The sequence below is a fragment of the Tenrec ecaudatus genome, chromosome X (assembly GCF_050624435.1).
Source record: "Tenrec ecaudatus isolate mTenEca1 chromosome X, mTenEca1.hap1, whole genome shotgun sequence".
Lineage (NCBI taxonomy): Eukaryota > Metazoa > Chordata > Mammalia > Afrosoricida > Tenrecidae > Tenrec > Tenrec ecaudatus.
Window position 1 is genome coordinate 15,840,219 of NC_134548.1, and position 17,775 is coordinate 15,857,993.

General features: G+C 47.5%; 1 protein-coding gene across 1 annotated transcript in view; it reads right to left on the reverse strand.

The window, feature by feature from the left end:
* MAP3K15 (mitogen-activated protein kinase kinase kinase 15) overlaps positions 1–17,775 on the reverse strand; it is a 95,739-nt gene that overhangs the window by 56,498 nt on the left and 21,466 nt on the right. Inside the window, exons 4-6 of the mRNA XM_075538821.1 lie at positions 12,806–12,999; positions 10,960–11,128; positions 6,913–7,019 (exon numbers count right to left, since the gene is read on the reverse strand). Coding sequence (XP_075394936.1) covers positions 6,913–7,019; positions 10,960–11,128; positions 12,806–12,999 — 470 coding nt within the window. The remainder of the gene's footprint in view (positions 1–6,912; positions 7,020–10,959; positions 11,129–12,805; positions 13,000–17,775) is intronic.

Genomic DNA, 17,775 nt, shown 5'->3' on the forward strand with positions numbered 1-17,775 from the left:
TTTTAAAACCTGCGTCCAATTAAGATGAACAAGAAAGACCTTTACTCTCACGGGAACAAAACCCCTAGAGTGAGTAATAAAAACCAGAATGAAAAAGAAGCAAGCCTGGATTGGCTGGATTTCAGGGAAAATGAGCTTTCCCAGGGTGAGCAGAGAGCTATGAGTACCAGGTCACCCCAGCGCCTTCACATCACCTCTTTCTTCTCGGTCTTCGGCCAAGTACAGGTAAAGGCAGCCTCCCATTAAGGCTGATTTGGGGCTGCCTCCTAGTTGGCTGCGGGGCTCTTCTATCACCTATGTAATCAATTCTCTGTACCCCACTTCCTCTACTTGAACCTCTCTCATGCCCCATGGGACAGACAGTAGCCCCTACATTTTCCACCTCTGAAGTACAGCGGGACGATGCTACCCCACTTTTAGTGTAAGTGGTGACCGGGTGGGGCCGTAGAAAAAGACAGGAAGCTGGAGAACTGGATCTCCGCCCACCAACCCCAGCTTCAGAGACCACCCCTCTCAGGATGTCTGTACCCCAACACAATGGCCTCCAACATTCCTTTCCATTTCATCCAAAATGGATGAAGTTCAACACCAAATATGAAACCGAACAGAAGTTGGCCCTGCTAGGGTTAACGGCTCCAGCGTGGTGCCCTCCACTGGCCAGATGCCTCCTATTTACACAAGGAGATGGAGCCATTAGAATCAACTGGTTTAGTGTGAGCCACGCCTGGAGCCAAGGAAAACACCCTGACCAAAGGGGCCGGTTCCTCTCTGGAGACAGTCCCGTTACCTCGGCGGGATCCGGCCTTGTTGAGATCACCTCCACCTCACTGCCAGCATCTCCACCTTGGCCATTGTCCCCCGGGGAGTACATAAAACGAGCCCTAGTGGCGCAGGGCATTCGACAACACCCCTCCCCCACCCACCGTGGCTCCCAGGGAGAAAGATGATTGTCTCCTGCTGAAAAGACTCTGGGCCTTGGGCCACCAGGAAGCAGTTCTACAGGGTCATGCAGAGTTGGAGTCTAAGGCAGTGGGATGGTGGTGGTGGGGGGGTGATCACAAAGTAGAAGGAGTGGGCAGGCTGGCCAAGCAGGAGCTGGGCGCCCCTTCACAGGCTAGCTTTCCCTTCTCCCCCATGAGGCCAACAGGGAGTCCCAGGGTCAAGTTCAACTCCTCTCCTTCCTCTCGAGTCTCAGCAGAGGAGACACCTGGATTCTAAGCTAGCATGGGAGCTCTTTTGTATTGTCAGTGGGGTGAAGGGAGATCTGGAGACCAACATTGACTGGGGCTTTTAGGAGTGGGTTGGAGGGGGAAAGAAAGCCATCGTGTAGGAGAAACTGGAAGATCATGGCAACAGCTCCACACCATGATGAATGTCATTAATATCACTGAATTATACTCAGAAAAGGGGGGGGCAGAAATGGCAGATGTCTTGTGATACACATTTTACCATAGTGAATTTTTTTAAGGAAGTTGCAACCTTCCCCACATATCCAAGGAGGGCTGGATTCTCAGAGAAGCAAGATATCAAAGGATGGCGGTGCCCACTTCCCAAAGTCTGAGCTGCGTATGCTCGCGGTCCAGATCACCATCCTGAGAGGGAGCAGAAAACGCTAAGCCCGAGGGACTTGCCCGCTGGTCCCAAGCTTCTTTCATCTGATTTAAGGGACAATTGTTCCTAAAAATGTAACAGAAAAAGGGAGGGCTGTGCTGTTGTTAATAGTCTCACGTCGCCATGGGACCTACTCTGTTGACTACTGAGCAAACTGACATCCTTAGATTGAGACAGGTGGCGCTCATGTCTTCCTCAGACCTTTCCTCGGAAAAACAAAAGGCAATTTCCTTTTACTCCTGATACAAACCAAACTTATACCGTCAAGTCGATCAATTCTGACCCCTAGCCTTTCCAAGGCTGTACATCTGCATGGCAGCAGGCGGCCTCCATGTTCGCCTGTGGCGCAATGAATGGGGTCGAGCCATCAACCTCCTGGTTAGCAGCTGAATGCTTAACCCACTGCACCAACGGGGTTCCTTTACTCCTGGATAAGTGTCCCCTTTTTTATGGGCAATTGGGACAGATCAACACACGTGGAGTTGCTCAATATATGCTCAAAGGCCTAGAGAGAGGGACGGATCTACAGGCATCTCTCAGGGTTCCCTAAATACCATCATGGCCCTTTGTCTTTGAAGTCCTCCTGCAGAAAGCCAAAAGGCAGGCTCTCTTAAGAGGAGGCTCTACTCTCCGGGACTTAAGAATATTATACAATACTCGTACACACACAGAAACACACGGGACTTCTAAAGCTCATGAGAAAATTCCATTATTCCATGGACTTTTTGAAGCACCCTTATAGATCTGTGTTTGGGGTAAAGCTTTACACAGAAGTTAGGCCTCCCACTGGACAATTTCTACACTGGTTATTTCATGACATTGGTTCCGGTTGCAGTCTTCTTAAAATTCGCATTCATTCTGTCCTGCTTGTTGCATTTCCAATTGTCTACGCCCTTCATTTCCATCTTTGTTTTAACGGAATGATTGCTCATTTCACTCGGATAGGAGACTTTTTTTCTTTAGGACAGTCAGTATATACAGGATATTATTTGATGAGCCAATCCAGTTTGAAGCTACAAGTTGACCTCAGGGGTCAAGTTTCTGGTCAAGGTTTGAAGAGTTCCTTGGGGCAAGAGTCTCCGCGTGTCCTCTAGTCTGAGCCACGTCGGTCAATGGGGTTTATTTTATTTATCTGTTATTTTGCAGGACAGAGGGAGATGATTTTGAGATGTTGGTCCACATTTGATCCCCATTCAGGGGATCTACGGGCATCTCTCATCCAGGGGCCTGCGACTGGGGCCCTGAGTAGAAAGGTTGGAAGTGGAAGCTGGGCACTGTCTATGTCATCTGGTCTCACTCAGGGTAGATGAGACCAGGCATTTTAGAAAACAATTCATCCTGTAGACGACTTTTGAGTCTTTGGTGTTCTTCTTTCTCTTTTGCTCCAGATGAGTAGAAACTAATAGTTAGGTGGTCACTTGAAAGCTGTTAAGACCCCAGACACTAGTCACCAAGCTAGGAAGTATGAAAAGAACCAAACTTTAGAAACTGTATCGTGCAACTTGGAGTAAAGTGTCCCAGAAGACTAGAGTCTTAGTCCTTCAAGTCTAGAAATCCAGGCCTGTGGGAGGTTTGGTTCTAGCTAAGAAGTATCTGTCACTATGTCCCCTATATCGTGATATGCTTATTTGACTTGTGATATTTGTAGCTGCCAATGTGTTGTGAACCCAGGCACAGTGGACTGCCAGGGCTCTTTGCCAAAGCTGCCAGATTCTTTGCCATCCCTGGGATTGTTTGCTGGCCTTTTATCACCCACAGGGTTTGCACTGGCTAATGTTTAGGAGATTACCAGTCCTTTCCTTTAAGTTTGTTTTAGTCCTGAAGATAAGCTGAAACCTGTTTGGCATCATAGCAAGGCATGCTCCTTGGGACTCTAACTCGTGTCTCCCCACTACTGAAGGAAAGAGATCTATCACTGATCCACCACTAGGCGCCATGATTTAACTCTTAGAACCACCTTATTAAATCCTATGGCCCTTATTCTGGGGACAGAAGTCCACACCATGGTATGAGTTCCTGGGTAGTCAAGCGGCCTTCATGTACTTCTCCAAATATTCCAAAGTTTACCAGCTCTCTAGCCAACTACTTCTTGGTCAATTAAGAGCTATGGACAATTTTTTTGGCTAAATTACAAGTTGGTGGGGGGGTGGGTCCTGCTTGAAATTGCCATAATTCTTACACACTCAGCCAGTAAATCGCTGGACACTTGCTATTGGATCGGTGATCTTCTCACAGAACACTGCAGCGACTGCTCTCCATTCAAAAGCTTGTTGCTGGGGTGACCCTATGTGTTAGACCAGGGTTTTCTTGGCTATAGTTTTTCCAGCAGCAGATCCCTACGCCTCTATCAGAAAGAGCCACTAGGTAGGTTTCAATTGCCAACTTTTAGGTTAGCAGTTAGCGAAGTTCTGGTGGTTTAGTGGGTTTCATGCTGGGCTGGTAACCACAAGGTTGGTGGTTCAAAACACACTTGACACTCCAGGGGAGAAAGACGATGCTTTCTGATGCCCCCGCCCCTCTAAAAAAGTATTTACAGCCTCAGAAACCCACAAGGAGAGTTCAACCCTACCCTATAAGGTTGCTATGAGCTGGAGCCAACGCAGTGGCAGGGAGTTTGGGGGAGGTTCACAGTTGAGCGCAAACTACTTGCACAACCCAGGGGCCCCTATGAGAATAAACAAGTGGGAGTCGAAGGATGGCCCCCAACATTCAGGAAATTCCAGTAGCTACTGCAGAAGGTAGCAAATCATCCAGTTGGGATCATCCAGTTGGGGAGTCTCCCTCCAACAGAGCAGTGACCTGGCCTACAAGGTCAAGGGCTGAGGTTGAGCCACCTGCTGTAGGTTCTGATTCAAGCTGCCTCTTTCCAGCCCCTTGGATGTGTGTTGGATTCAGCAAGTCTCATCTCATATGCCTAGCACTGACTCCAGAACCACAGGGGAGTGTGGCTCTCCCTCGATCTTCTCCCTCACTCCAGGAAGCTGTGCAATGGCACCACCACGCAGGCCAGGCCCTCACTTTTACCAAGGCTGCTGCTGGTCCGGCCTCAAAGATGCAGGGACTAGGCTATGAGCATGCTCCTTTTACTTGGTGAAAGGCTAGTTTGGTTTTGCTTTTTACCTCCAACGTTGATCCCAATACCCTCTGGACCACCTTTATGTCTGCTGCCCGAATGCTTGGTCACAATCTTCCAAATGCATGAACATGCCTAGTGAAGACCTGGGTGTCACAGTCAACAGGAAGTTCAGATTGCTCATAGAGGACACTCCATGTCAGGGGGAGGCACACAGCTTGAGTCACTGTGTGGAAACGTGAAGCACCTTTGAAGGGTACATGGATGCACCAAAGTGCTCCAGCTGGCTTTCTCTTTCATACCGACCACTTGCCACCCAAGTGTTAGACAGACAACAACCAGTCACCATCAACCTGTAAAACTAATGTTATGGCCAAGATTTCCTACACGTTCTAAAAGGTCCAGGTCAACTGGACTGTTGGACAAGTCGTTATTTGTCCGCCATCAGTTACCCCTTTATGCCAGAGTAAATAAAGAATTGTTAAGCAAAAGTCATTGAGAACCTTCATTAAACAAAAATTCTACAGTGTTTCTTGATAGATCTTCCCTATCTAGGTCTGTATGCTTTTTGAGACAGTGTTTCTATCTCTCTGACCCTTCCCCCAAAGAATTCTGTGCTATTCATTTCTCGTTGTTGCTGTTAGATGACATTGAAGTTTGTTCCTACCCATAGCAACCCTATGACACAACAGAATGAAACACTGTTCCTGTGCTGGGGCCCATTGCTGTACCACTGTGTCAATTCATCTCCTTGAGTGTCTTCCTTGATTTATACCACATAAAAATGTCAGTTTAAGTTCCCCTTTGGAGACTCGAATCATGTTGAAGTGGTCTTGGAGTTTGGGGAGCAAAAATATGTTTAAAGAGGCAAGATCAGACTGTAGGGCCGACGAGGCAAGGTTTCCCAGTGTAATTCTCATAGAACCACCCTTGCTACCATTGAAGAATGACCAAATACATCATTGTGATTTAAAACAACATTTTTAAAAAGCAAATTCTTGATGCAATTTTCATCAATATGGTTTCCCGTTGTTTTAAAACTTCTGCCTAGTAAGCTCCTGTGATTGACTGTCTATCAAGATTAGCCCTTGGGAATCCCCAAACACAGTCACCATACATAACCTTCTGACTGGATCTGTCTGCCTGGCATTGAACTGGCCCAGCAGATCCCCTCGGGAGGCATTTGGCCGTTTTTGGAAGGCACTCTTAGGAGCCTAAGACAGTTCCTTTGAGAGAGACCCTCTGCAGCCATCCAAGGGTCGCAGAGACATGTTTAAACCCATTTGGTCTGGAATAAAACCATGCATGGTAGCCACCCTGTTAACTTACCCCTGAAGGTACAAGGGAACTCATTCCATCAACATCCTCAAACGACAAACTCAAAAAACAAAACAAAACTCCCTGCCATCAAGTTGATTCCGACTGATAGCGACCCTACATGGCAAAGTAGAACTTGCCCCTTTGGATTTTTGAGGCCATAAATCCTTCTGGGAGCAGAAAGGCTCATCCTTCTCCCACAGAGGGGCTTGGGGGGGGAGGGAATCAAGGACCTTGTGATTAGTAGCCCAACACATTAACCCACGGGGGCTCCTTCCTTGAAATTGTACACGGACAAAGCTTACTGTGACGATGTTGCCAGTTGGCCAAGTGAAATCCAAAAGTAACACAGGCACTGAGTCTCTTGTATCCATGAAAGAAAGCAGAGCCTTCTATAGAAACCACTAGGTGGTTATACACGAGATTCTCCACCTTAAGAACCCTTCTCTGTACACACAAGCCTTTCACGACATGGTCTCCGGAGCCACGTGTTGCCTCCTCATCTGCGTCCACTTCACCCGAGTCTTGCGTTCTAGAGGCCTTGGGTGCATTTTGCACATGGAGACGCCTCTGGCCCTGCCCCCTCCCCAACCCCACACTCTTTTCTCACCCCTGGGAACATTCTTTCCGAGTCTTCAAAACCTAGCTTCAATGACCTCAGAGAGCATATCTAAAACCACCAAGCAGTGTGAGGCCCTCCCACACCCCCCCCCGTGTTATGTGCCCCGATTCAGGTGTTAAACCTCCCAACTAGAACATATGTTCCACAGTCCCTGAGGACAAAGCCTATGTCATATTCATCTTCATAACCTTGGCATTTGGCTTCAGGACCTGGCATGCACTTGATTAACCCATCGAGCAAAAAAGCAGAAAGCAGGATTCTAATCCTAGACCAGAATTGTCATTCGTACCTATTCAGGGCAAATGCATAGTGGAACTTGATATTGTGCTGATCGGCCAGGTCACACGTCGGCAGCATCTCTAGGGCCTCCACCAGCTTCACCATCGCGTCATAGTCCTGTTGCCAAGAGGTATCAAGATGAGCGAGATAAGAAACACAGCTCTTTACAGGATTGGCTGCAGAGCTATACACATGAGGTGGTCATCCCACTGAGAGAGAGGGCTTCGTTTACAGGGCCCCTTCGTGAACTTGCCTGTCGCCTTTAACCGTTCAAATAGTCAGAGAGTGAGGTGGCCTAAAGAGAACAGAAATTCTTGCTATCCAAGGCCACACTGAGACCAAAGGTAACAAGAGAACAAGAGGCAGCAGACAGGAAAAGGCTACCTGGTGTCCAGTGCAGGGACGTGAATGACACCAGCAAAGCTGTGAGATTGGGTGGGACATAAATGCTCCCCCCAACATGGGCTTATTTACAGCCCAAATAAAGAAGACATCCAAACCCTTCCTATTTTGCCAAAACCTCTCCAATTTCTCCCCATCAGGATTTTTCAACCTGGATCATTCTTAGATGTGGAAAGCTGAACTGTGGGATGTAGTAACCTCATCCTTGGCCTCAACCCACTGGATGCCAATAGTAGCCTTACACTGTCCCCCCACCCACACACAGACACTCCAGTTGTGCCAGCCAAAACCATCATCAGAGTTTGTTAATGCACCTTAGAGAGGCTCAATAATCTCTGGCTGAGAACCTCTGCTCTGCACCCTGCAGAAATTCCCCCAGCAAAAAAGTAAAGAACTGTGTGTAAGCCAGGAGAGGAGGAAGCCAGCACCTCAAGACAAGCCCTCTCCATTCTCTTGTCCGACGGAGGAAGAACAAATGGCTGCCACCATTCCCCGTCACGCCTGCTATTCAAATCAGGTTCGTGCATTTGCTTTCCATTAGGGTCTTGAGTGCCTTCATGCTGGACTCGGGCCTTGAATTACCACATCACCCCCAAATCTGAAGGCAGGCAGCTTGTGGAGGTCTCTCTCTTAAAGGTACATGGCCACCAACTTCCAGCAGGGCCTTGTGGCACTCTACATGTAGGGACAAGACCCATGGGCCTCCAAAGAGAGGGTCAGCAAGGCACCCTTGAAAGTGGCTCCGTGGCAATAAACTCGGAGGGGGCAGGAGGAAGAGACTGTCATATTTTGGTCCTGTTCCCATGTCCCATCTCAAGACCCCAACCATGTGTCTGGGAATAAACATCCATTTCTCTGGGTCCTGTAGAAGGGGGGCTTCAAAACCCTAATGGAGAAAGTTGATGGTCTATCTATCCATTCGCTGGCAGGAGGTGTTGAGGAAGGTAGCAAAGGGCTAAAGAAAGCGGTACAGCATAGGCGTTAAGGGGGAAGCTCACAGAGCCAGTCAGCCTCGGCTGGAATCCTAACTTCACCAAATGCTTGGTGACCTTGGGCAACTTGCCTAACTTCTCTGAGCCTCAAATTTCTCATTAGGAAAATGTGGCAAACAAAAACATACACCCCCATAGATTTACGAGGATTAGCTGGCTGGGTACCGTATGTACTTGTTTATAAGCTGAGTTTTTTCAGCATATTTTCTTTGGTGCAGTTTTTGTGGTAAAATTAGGTGCCTCGTTATGTCAAAGGATGGCATTGAATCTGCAGCTCCGGGAGAGGGACATATCTGATTGGAGCACATGGGAGAAGATGAAGGGGAAGGAGGAGAGAGTGGAGCACATTCTGGCCCACCAGGCCCTGAGGATGATGTTCCAATTAGAGCAGCCAGTCCACAGAGAGAACCACATGGCCAGTCCCACTGTGAGACATGACACTCTTCACTGACCCACAGACCTAGAGGGGACAACACCGGAAATACAATGTGGGAATTGCACATGATTAGATCCTACCACACCAAAGCAAAACACTAAGGGGGAACAACAGACCAGCAAGGGAATGGAGCGGCGAGGTCCCCAGGAAATGTTGAAGGTGGACTTTGGGACCAGGGTATGGTGCCCCAACAGACTGGAATGGAAAACACTCCTAAAGGCCAACAAACAATCCTTGAACTAACTACAAACTTTTCTTTCTTGTTGTGTTTTGCTTTTTGTCATTGGTTTGTAGTTGCTGTTTTGTTGTATATTGTTGCTTAGTTTTGCTCTGTCTTGTTTTTGTGCATGTTATTATCTCTGCAGGTCTGTCTAAATAAGATAGGCTGGATGAACAATCTGGAGGAGAAAACAATGGGACCGACAGTTCTGGGGGGGCATGGGAGAGGGGGAGGTGGGGAAAAAGGTAGTTGAGTTAAAAAACCCAGGGACAAGGGAACAACAAGTGATCCAAATCGGGGTGAGGAGGGTGTGGGAGGCCTGCTAGGGCATTATCAAGGGTAATGTAACTGAGAGGAGTTGTTGAAACCCAGGTGGAGACTGAGCATGATATTGGGACAGGAGGAAAGTCAAAGGAAATAGAGGAAAGAGCTGGGAGGCAAAGGGCATTTATAGAGGTCTAGATAAAGGCATGCACATATGCAAATATATTTATATATGAGGATGGGGAAATAGACCTATGTGCCTATATTTATAGGTTTAGTATTAAGGTAGCAGAAGGACATTAGGCCTCCACTCAAGTACTCCCTCAATGCAAGAATACTTTCTTGTATAAAACTGGCATTCTATGATGCTCACCTTCCTGACACAGCTGCTGAAGACAAAGCAGGTGAATAAGCAAATGGGGTCTTAAAGGCTTGAAGGTAAACAAGCGGCCAGCTAGCTCAGAAGCAACAAAGCCCACATGGAAGAAGCACACGAGCCTGTGTGATCATGAGGTGCCTAAAGGATCCATTATCAGGCATCAAAGAACAAAAAAATCATATCATTGTGTGCTCACCTCTCCGATACGATCGCTGAAGACAAATGGGTGCATAAGCAAATGTGGCAAAGAAAGCTGATGGTGCCTGGCTATCAAAGATATAGCATCTGGGGTCTTAAAGGCTTGAAGGTAAACAAGTAGCCATCTAGCTTAGAAGCAACAAAGCCCACATGGAAGAAGCATACCAGCCTGTGCAATCACGAGGTGTCGAAGGGATCAGGCATCATCAGAACAAAAAATCTTATCATAGTGAATGGCGGAGGGAGTGCAGAGTGGAGATCCAAAGCCCGTTTGTAGGCCACTGGACATCCCCTTACAGAAAAATATCAGGGAGGAAACGAGCCAGTCAGGGTGCGATGTAGCAATAATGAAAAATACAACCTTCCTCTAGTTCCTAAATGCTTCCTCCCGACCCACTATCATGATCCCAATTCTACCTTGAAAATCTGGTTAGCCCAGAGGATAACTGGTACAGATAGGAACTGGAAACACAGGGAATCCAGGGCAGATGATCCCTTCAGAACCAGTCATGTGAGTGGCGACAGTGGGAGGGTAGATGGAGGGTGGGTTGGAAAGGGGAAACTGATTCCAAGGATCTACATGTGACCTCCTCCCTGGGGCATGGACAACAGAAAAGTGGGTGAAGGTAGACGTCAGACAGAGAAAGATATGATAAAATAATAATTTATAAATTATCAAGAGCTCATGAGGGAGGGGAGAGCAGAGAGGGAGGGGAAAACGAGGAGCTGAGCCAGAGGCTTAAGTGGAGAGCAAATGTTTTGAGAATGATGAGGGCAACAAATGTACAAATGTGCTTTACACAATTGAGGTATGTATGGATTTTTATAAGAGTTGTATGAGCCCTTGATAAAACAATTTAAAAAAAGAAAAACTAAAAAAAAATTAGGTGCCTCAGCTGATATTTGGGTTGGCTTATACTTGAGTATTTATGGTATTTGCTTAACTGATACCTAACAAACCGTGAATATACACCACTCAAGTCTGGTTTGTTAATAAGGAGGGGCCTGTGGTGAGGCCTTCAACAGGTATCCCATCCCTAGGCTGGCTCAGCGGGATTCTGCTCCATCTATCAAACAGCCTTATCTCCCACTGCATCTTGCCAGTAGGAGTTCCTTGGGCCAGGAAGGACCTGGGCTTCGGTCAGCCTTAAGTAGGTGGTGCCTACCTGAATGTCACGGTAGGACAGCAGTAAATTAATGACGATGTCCGACGTCAGCACCTCGGTGTTGTCCATGCGGAGCTTGATCCGAGCTAGCTCTTTTGCCAGTTCTGCACCCTGGTATTTCTCCCTGGCTTTCCGAATGTCGCTCAATAAAGTTTCTTTGTAGTAAGTGCTGGAGGGGGAGACAAAGAAACCTCCCATCACCTCTGTGCCCCTAGACCAACCCGTCCCCTTTAGTGAAACAGACAGACACATAGGGGTCTCATTCTGGGCCTCCCTGCACTAGTCAATGGAAACCACACGTTATTTGCTAATCATATTTGGCAGAAACCCAGGGTGTTGGTTTGAACACACCCAGGGATGCCTGGCTCAAAATAACAGTGACAAAAACCCTATGGGACAGTTCTATCGTAGCCCGGGGTTTTGCTACAGGCCAGGGAACACTTAACAGTCCCAATAACAGCAGCAGCCAGTGAAGGGGGCCTCTAGGTGGCACAAATGGTTAAGGAAGTAGCTACTAGTCCATCACCAACATTAGTTACCAGTAGACAGAGAAAGAACAAAAAATATCGATTGCTTAGAACCTTGACAACGCGGTTACAGTTGATCCGATCTGCACACAGAAAACACATAATACTGGCAATCCCACCCACTTTCTCTGGCATCTCCATGCTGTGAGGCCAAGAAGGTACCTTTTCTGGATGATTTCCTCTTCGCGTATCCCAATGGCACCCAAGCCAACAGGGCCCCAACAGCCCCGAGGAATAGAACAAGGATGCTCTCTACCAGGTTTAAGAGTTTTTCCCAGTTCCGTGAAAGCTAGAGACTCATTTCGTGGCCTTGAGGGCGAAGGCACAGCACAGAGGTCAGGTACCCCTGAGGACAGTGCCTTTGAGCCCCCACTCACTCCTTGTCATCTTGAGCCTCCAGAACGGCTTGGTCACTCGAACTATAAAAGCTCCCTCCTGCTGTGGCAGAGAAGGTTAAAGGCCAACCTTTAGGGACCTTAGATAACAATGGGGATGTTTACAAATATTTAAACACCTTACCCCCCACCGGGGGTCACTGAATTGTACATGTGCAAACTGTCGGCACATGCTTTGTTGTATGTATTTGCACAACTAGGGGAAGAAAGACAAAACAACTAAACCACACCAAAAGCAACATTTTGGAATATTTAACCCTATCTTCACCTCTCCCCTGCAAGCAGCAGCAGGCAAGAGATCAAAAGACATGCTGCGTTGGGTGGATCTGCTGCGCCAGACTAACCGTTTTAGACCCTTGAAAAGCAAGGATGTGACTTTGAGGACTTAAAGTGTGCGTGAATGAAGCCAGGGTATTTCCAGTCACTTCATATGCATGTGCGAGTTAGCCACTGAGTAAGGCAGGCAGAAGAGTCGATGCTAAACGAACAGACTGAGCTGTCTTGGAAGAGGTATGGCCAGAGTGCTCCTTAGACGCAAAGACACCAAGATGTCATCTTATGGACTTTGGACCTATTGGTAGGACAGACCAGCCCCGGGAGGAGGAGATTGCTGGGGGGGGATGTAAAATGGACAGTCACTGGATGCCGACTCATAGCGACCCTACAGGACAGGGTAGAACTTCCCGTGAGCTTCTGCGTCTCTGAACTCTTTCCCCAAGTGGAAAGCCCTGTTCTGCTACTATGGAGCAGCTGGGGGTACCAAATTGCTGACCTTGCAGGGACCAGCCCCGCGAGTCATCACAATGGTCCAAAGCAGTCTAGCCACAGCCAAGGAAGGCACGTCAACTGAAACCTGCTCATGACTACACGTTTCACAACAACCAGACAGTGCAACCAGGGAGGTTGGTGGCTGGTGGGAATTACCATGAGGTCACGTGGATGTCCTTGAGGAGGCTAATGAACCTGTCTGCCAGGGGCACACACCATGGGCCCAGGACCGTGTCCCAGTTGGGCTGCATGTACTCCGAAGCCCGCCTCTGGGCATTGCTCTCACAGCAAAAATAATCGGCGCCAGGTGTCATGATGTACGGGATGAAATAATAGTTTCCACTGGATGCCTGGGGGGGAAAAAGCACACAAATATCTTAGGTGGTCACGGGCGGAGAAGCACCACTGGGCCTCGGAGCAGGAGACACGCATGCTAGAGTAGATGATCCACGTTGTACACAGTGATGAAGCTATTAGGCACAAAACCAGACACCATCCTGTTTCATAAGCTCCAGCACCTGCAAGGTTGGCAGTTCAAACCCACCTAGAGGTGTCTTTGAAGACAGGCTTGGCCATCTGCTGCTGAAAGGTCACTGCCAAGAAAACGCCTCTGAAGCAGTTCGAGGCCACTTGATGGTTTGGCTTTCCAATCTTGAATGGGTCTGGATTTGACTCAACTTTGGGGGGCATTTGTAAGGGTGTATGTTTTAGAAATCACATAGGCTTAGGACACAGTCCCTAAACCAGAGCCCTGGAACTGATCAGCCAGAGGGATAGGACCTTTCATCAGAGATGATGAAAGCATGTTATCTCCTAATCTAACCCCAGATGAACTAGTATCCAAATCAGAGAGGAACTCGTGCGCAGGAAGCAGCCATTAATAAAGAGTCTCAGATGCTGAATAGCTGCTGAAATTCTGAGCGAGGTGGTTGGGGTGTCAAAGAACTGAAACAACAGAGAACTGCCCCACAGGGTTTCCAGGGCCGTGACCCTGACAGAAGCAGACTGCCATATCTTATCTTTCTTCCACAGAGCAGCTGCCGGGGGTGGGGGGGTTGTCAAACTGAGTGCTTAACAACTGCACCACCAAGGCTCCTTAATACTTCGGTAAGATGTACTCTTTTAAAAAGCACTTTATTGAGGGCTCTTACGACAATCCACACATCAATTATATCAATCACATCTGGGCCATCATTTTCGTTCTACTTGGTATCTGCTCCTGACCCCCACCTTCGTGAACCCGTCCTGGATTTTCATATCTTACACAGTCCGCTGTCTCCTTTCACCGTTTCTGTAGTTCATAGCCCCGCCCCCTCCCACCTTCATGGAATCACTACTCTCATACTGTTCCTGAGGAGAATTAACGGACTAAGGGAAGGTTGTGTGTTTCGTCGGTGCTATACTGCAATTGTCTACAAATGGGCTTTGATTCTCCACTCCGACCCCCATCGTTCACATCGACGTGATCGTTTTGGCCCTTCCGATGCCCAATCACATCAACACCTTCAACACCTCGTGATCACCCAAGCTGGTGTGCTGCCATGCGTGATATGTTGCTTCCCCGCTAGCTGGCTACTTGTTTAACTTCAAGCCTCAGACGCTCTATCATCTAATAGCCGGGCACCATCAGCTGTTTTCACATTTGATGCACTCTTTTCTAGGGAGTCATTGTAGTCAGACAATGCATCCTGATGCTTTCCAAATCACTCTCTTTAAATAGCATCCAAGGAACGCTCAATCCCTAACATATGTGGACCATGAAAATGCATGTTTCATCACAGCCAATATTGGGATAAGCACCAGGGTTTCACAAAATGGGTGATGCTATCTCCCCCCTGGGGGTGGACACTGGGATGATCTAGTGTGTGCTACAAAAGTAGGCACTTCCTCCTGAATTATGAGTTATTAATTGGGAGGAGGAGGGCTGAATTTTCGTCTCTCTGAAAAGGTGGCGGTAGGCTTGGTAAATTTGAGAACCTATGGTCTACCCCATCTCGGAGAGAAAATTTTGATGAATAGATGCTCCATGTTGTCACGGGTCCCCCAGTCTTCAGGCTCAAGGGGCAGAGCAGCAGCTGCGGCAACTTTGGCTCCAAGGGTTGGTGCCAGCAGTGGAGAGAAAAATGGAGGGAGAAAGAGAGGCCGTAGGAACTAAAAACAGCCGAGGGTGTCTGATGAATCAGACTGGGAGATGGCGGGACCTCGGTTGAGAAAATAGTTTCCTAACTGCTCCCAAATTTGACACCCCTCCAAAAAAAGGCATTCATGAATTACCAAAGCAGAGGCTGTGACTCCCCCCAAAACTTTGATCTTTGTGGCCAAGAATGGATGCCGCAGAGCATTCGGCTCACCAGCTTCTACAAGGCCCATCCAGCTGCAGTTTACATTGTTTTGCATTGAGTTGGGCAACTGCCCGTGCCAGCCTTTTCTGAGTTGTACACTGTCCCCTACGTTCCCTACATGATCTTGCAAGTTGCTATTGTCAATGTGATCCTTCAGAGCTGGCTCTTAAAAAGAGTAGAATACAGTCAGGTAAAACCGTTCAGTGAAATTCAACTCATCATAGTTTTAAGACAACTCCAGGGAGTATTTTTGGCTTCTGGGAATATTTGGCTTAAAAAATGATCTCGGGGCAATAGTTTTAGGGATTCATCTGATCTTCAAAGGTCCAGAAATCTGGAATCATTAGAATTTTAAAGTCTGTTCTCTGTCCTCCCCTACTTTGATCAGAATTTTCCCATAGACTCTTTAACCGAAATACTCTGAAATGATAGCCTTCTACCATCCAAGCTCTTCTGATCTCATGGCCAAGGAGCCCTGGTGGCAATTATCAATACAGTCCATGTCCTCCTCCTCATCTTGAGACAGCCTTTCTGTTGCTCCAAGTGGAAAGGCCTGCTGCCGGGCTTGGGGTGGCCACTTGCAAGCTTTTAAGACCTCAGGCCCTATACAATGAGCTAGGAGCTAAAATAGAAGCACTAGGCCAATGAAATGACCCCAAACCTCCAAACCAAGAAACCAAAAATAAGCAGCCCTGGCAACTTATTGTCACTGTAAACATAAAACACCTTGTACAAGTGTACCCCTTAGTGACAGCAATTACAATCATCAGTGTGCAGTCCTGTCATTTGCTTTTTCTATCACCAGGAACTGAACCTCCGCAGTCAGTGAGCAATAGTGATGTTTTCATCCCCTTCCCTCGCACCCTTGGAAACCAGGAATCGAGTTACAGCTTTATAATTTGCCTATGCCTTTTTATATAAATAAGACCAGACATTTGTCCTTTTAGGATTCAATTAGTTCACGCAGCCTAGTGTCTACCAGCTCCATCTATATTGTCACGTCTTCAGGCTATTTCTTTTGTTCTTATAAAGAGAGGCCCCAACATCTTCAAGGGATGGGGGCACCATAAGAATTTGGGGGGCAGGAGACCAGAAATGAAAAACACTGTTTAGCATAATGCAGGCCCAAAGGTGAACTAGGATCTGATTATTTCTGTTACCTTTAGAAATGGAAACAATTCAAGTACCCAGCTAATTATAACACATTTAACAAAGGGAGCTTAGTCTCTGGCATCAAAACCAATTATGCTAATGACATTAATATGCAAAACCTTTTTCAACATTCCCCAAATATTTCCTATAGGACAATTTGTGAGTGAGGGCAGAGCCAAACACATGGACTCTGTTAACATAGCGAGGGCGATTTCCAGAAGGAAGACTACACACACCACCACAGACAGTCCTGTATCATTAAGATGCTAAGTCACACCCATTTGTTCAAAGCTCCCAGTAGAAAAGCTTGGCGTCCCCAGTGTCATTCTTTTAATTAGCTCCCCTTGCGCTGGACCTCAGCAGCCCTGATGGTTGAAGAGTAAAGTGCTAGGTTCAGCTCTAGTTGCCATGGGGGTCGCTGGGATCAGCTCAATGGCGCTCACGATGACACTCAACCAGTTAGTTCTCTGGCAAGTCAGTCTGGCCTGCTCGCTCACTCTCCTACGGTCTACCCTTCAGACTTCTCTAAGTCAGTAACAGAAAGAACAGCTCTGTGCTGGGAAAAGTACGTATTTCTTTGTACTGTGGCCTTTTCCAAAGGACAGCTTCTGGGAAGTGAAAGGATTACAGCAAGACCAAGGTTCTTGGTGCGTCTGGTCAAAGTGCTTTCAAAAAGGATGAAGCCTCTAGCAGAAGGCGAGGGCATGCTTACTGTATCATCCTCTGCCCCAAACTAGCTAGTGTTTCCTTACTCCTATTTGCCAAGTTGGGTGAAAAATACTTGTCAATATGGAAACTGGAAGCTATTATATTCCCGACTTGCACAGACCAAGTTGCTGAATGCAAAGGGGCCAAGGACTGAATCCTAGCGGTGTCCTATTCTAGAAAATGTATGTATCTGTCAAAACCTCACACTTCTCTCATTTTTAAAATGGGGATGTGCCTCTGCTTCAGACGGTGATAAGAGGATGTGGCCATTTACATAGTGTCACACACAGTAGGACTCCAGAAAACATTAGCCACGTGCAAGAGCTCTAAGGAGCCCAGGTGATACAGGGATCACCCACGAACTGAAAGGTTAGCAGTTTGAGCCTACCAGCCTAAAGATTAACCCACTGCCACCGCGTTGTTCCTGAAGCGTGACAATCTTACGTGAGGTTTCTGAGGCTTTATCCATCTTTCTGGTTGATGGGCTTGAGACTTAGGGTAATGGGTTCAACACCCAACCCAGAGTACCACCAGGGAAACCCTACGGGGCAGTTCTACTGTCTTATAGGGAAAGTCTCTCCAAGACCAAGTTCACCTGCAAGCATGTGATTTGGGCAATGGCACGAGACAAAACCAGGTATTCTAGTAATTCTTGGAGGCAGGTGGGAAGAGGGTGTCTGTGAATTTGAATGAAGGGGGGGGGGGGAACACCTCTTTATTATCATTTGCCTTTCATTGAAATGTGTCATTTCCTTTGATACGGGCAAGTGGTTTCACATAGGTGGCCCAAGGAGTCAGGGGGGAGACCGAGGCAGGCAAGGAGCCCCCTTGCTTTTTTTATGTCTAAGCAGAAGGTGGCAGAGCTGGTCACGAGCTGCACAAAGTCTATAAATCCCCGTTTTCTAAAAAATAATAATTATATGC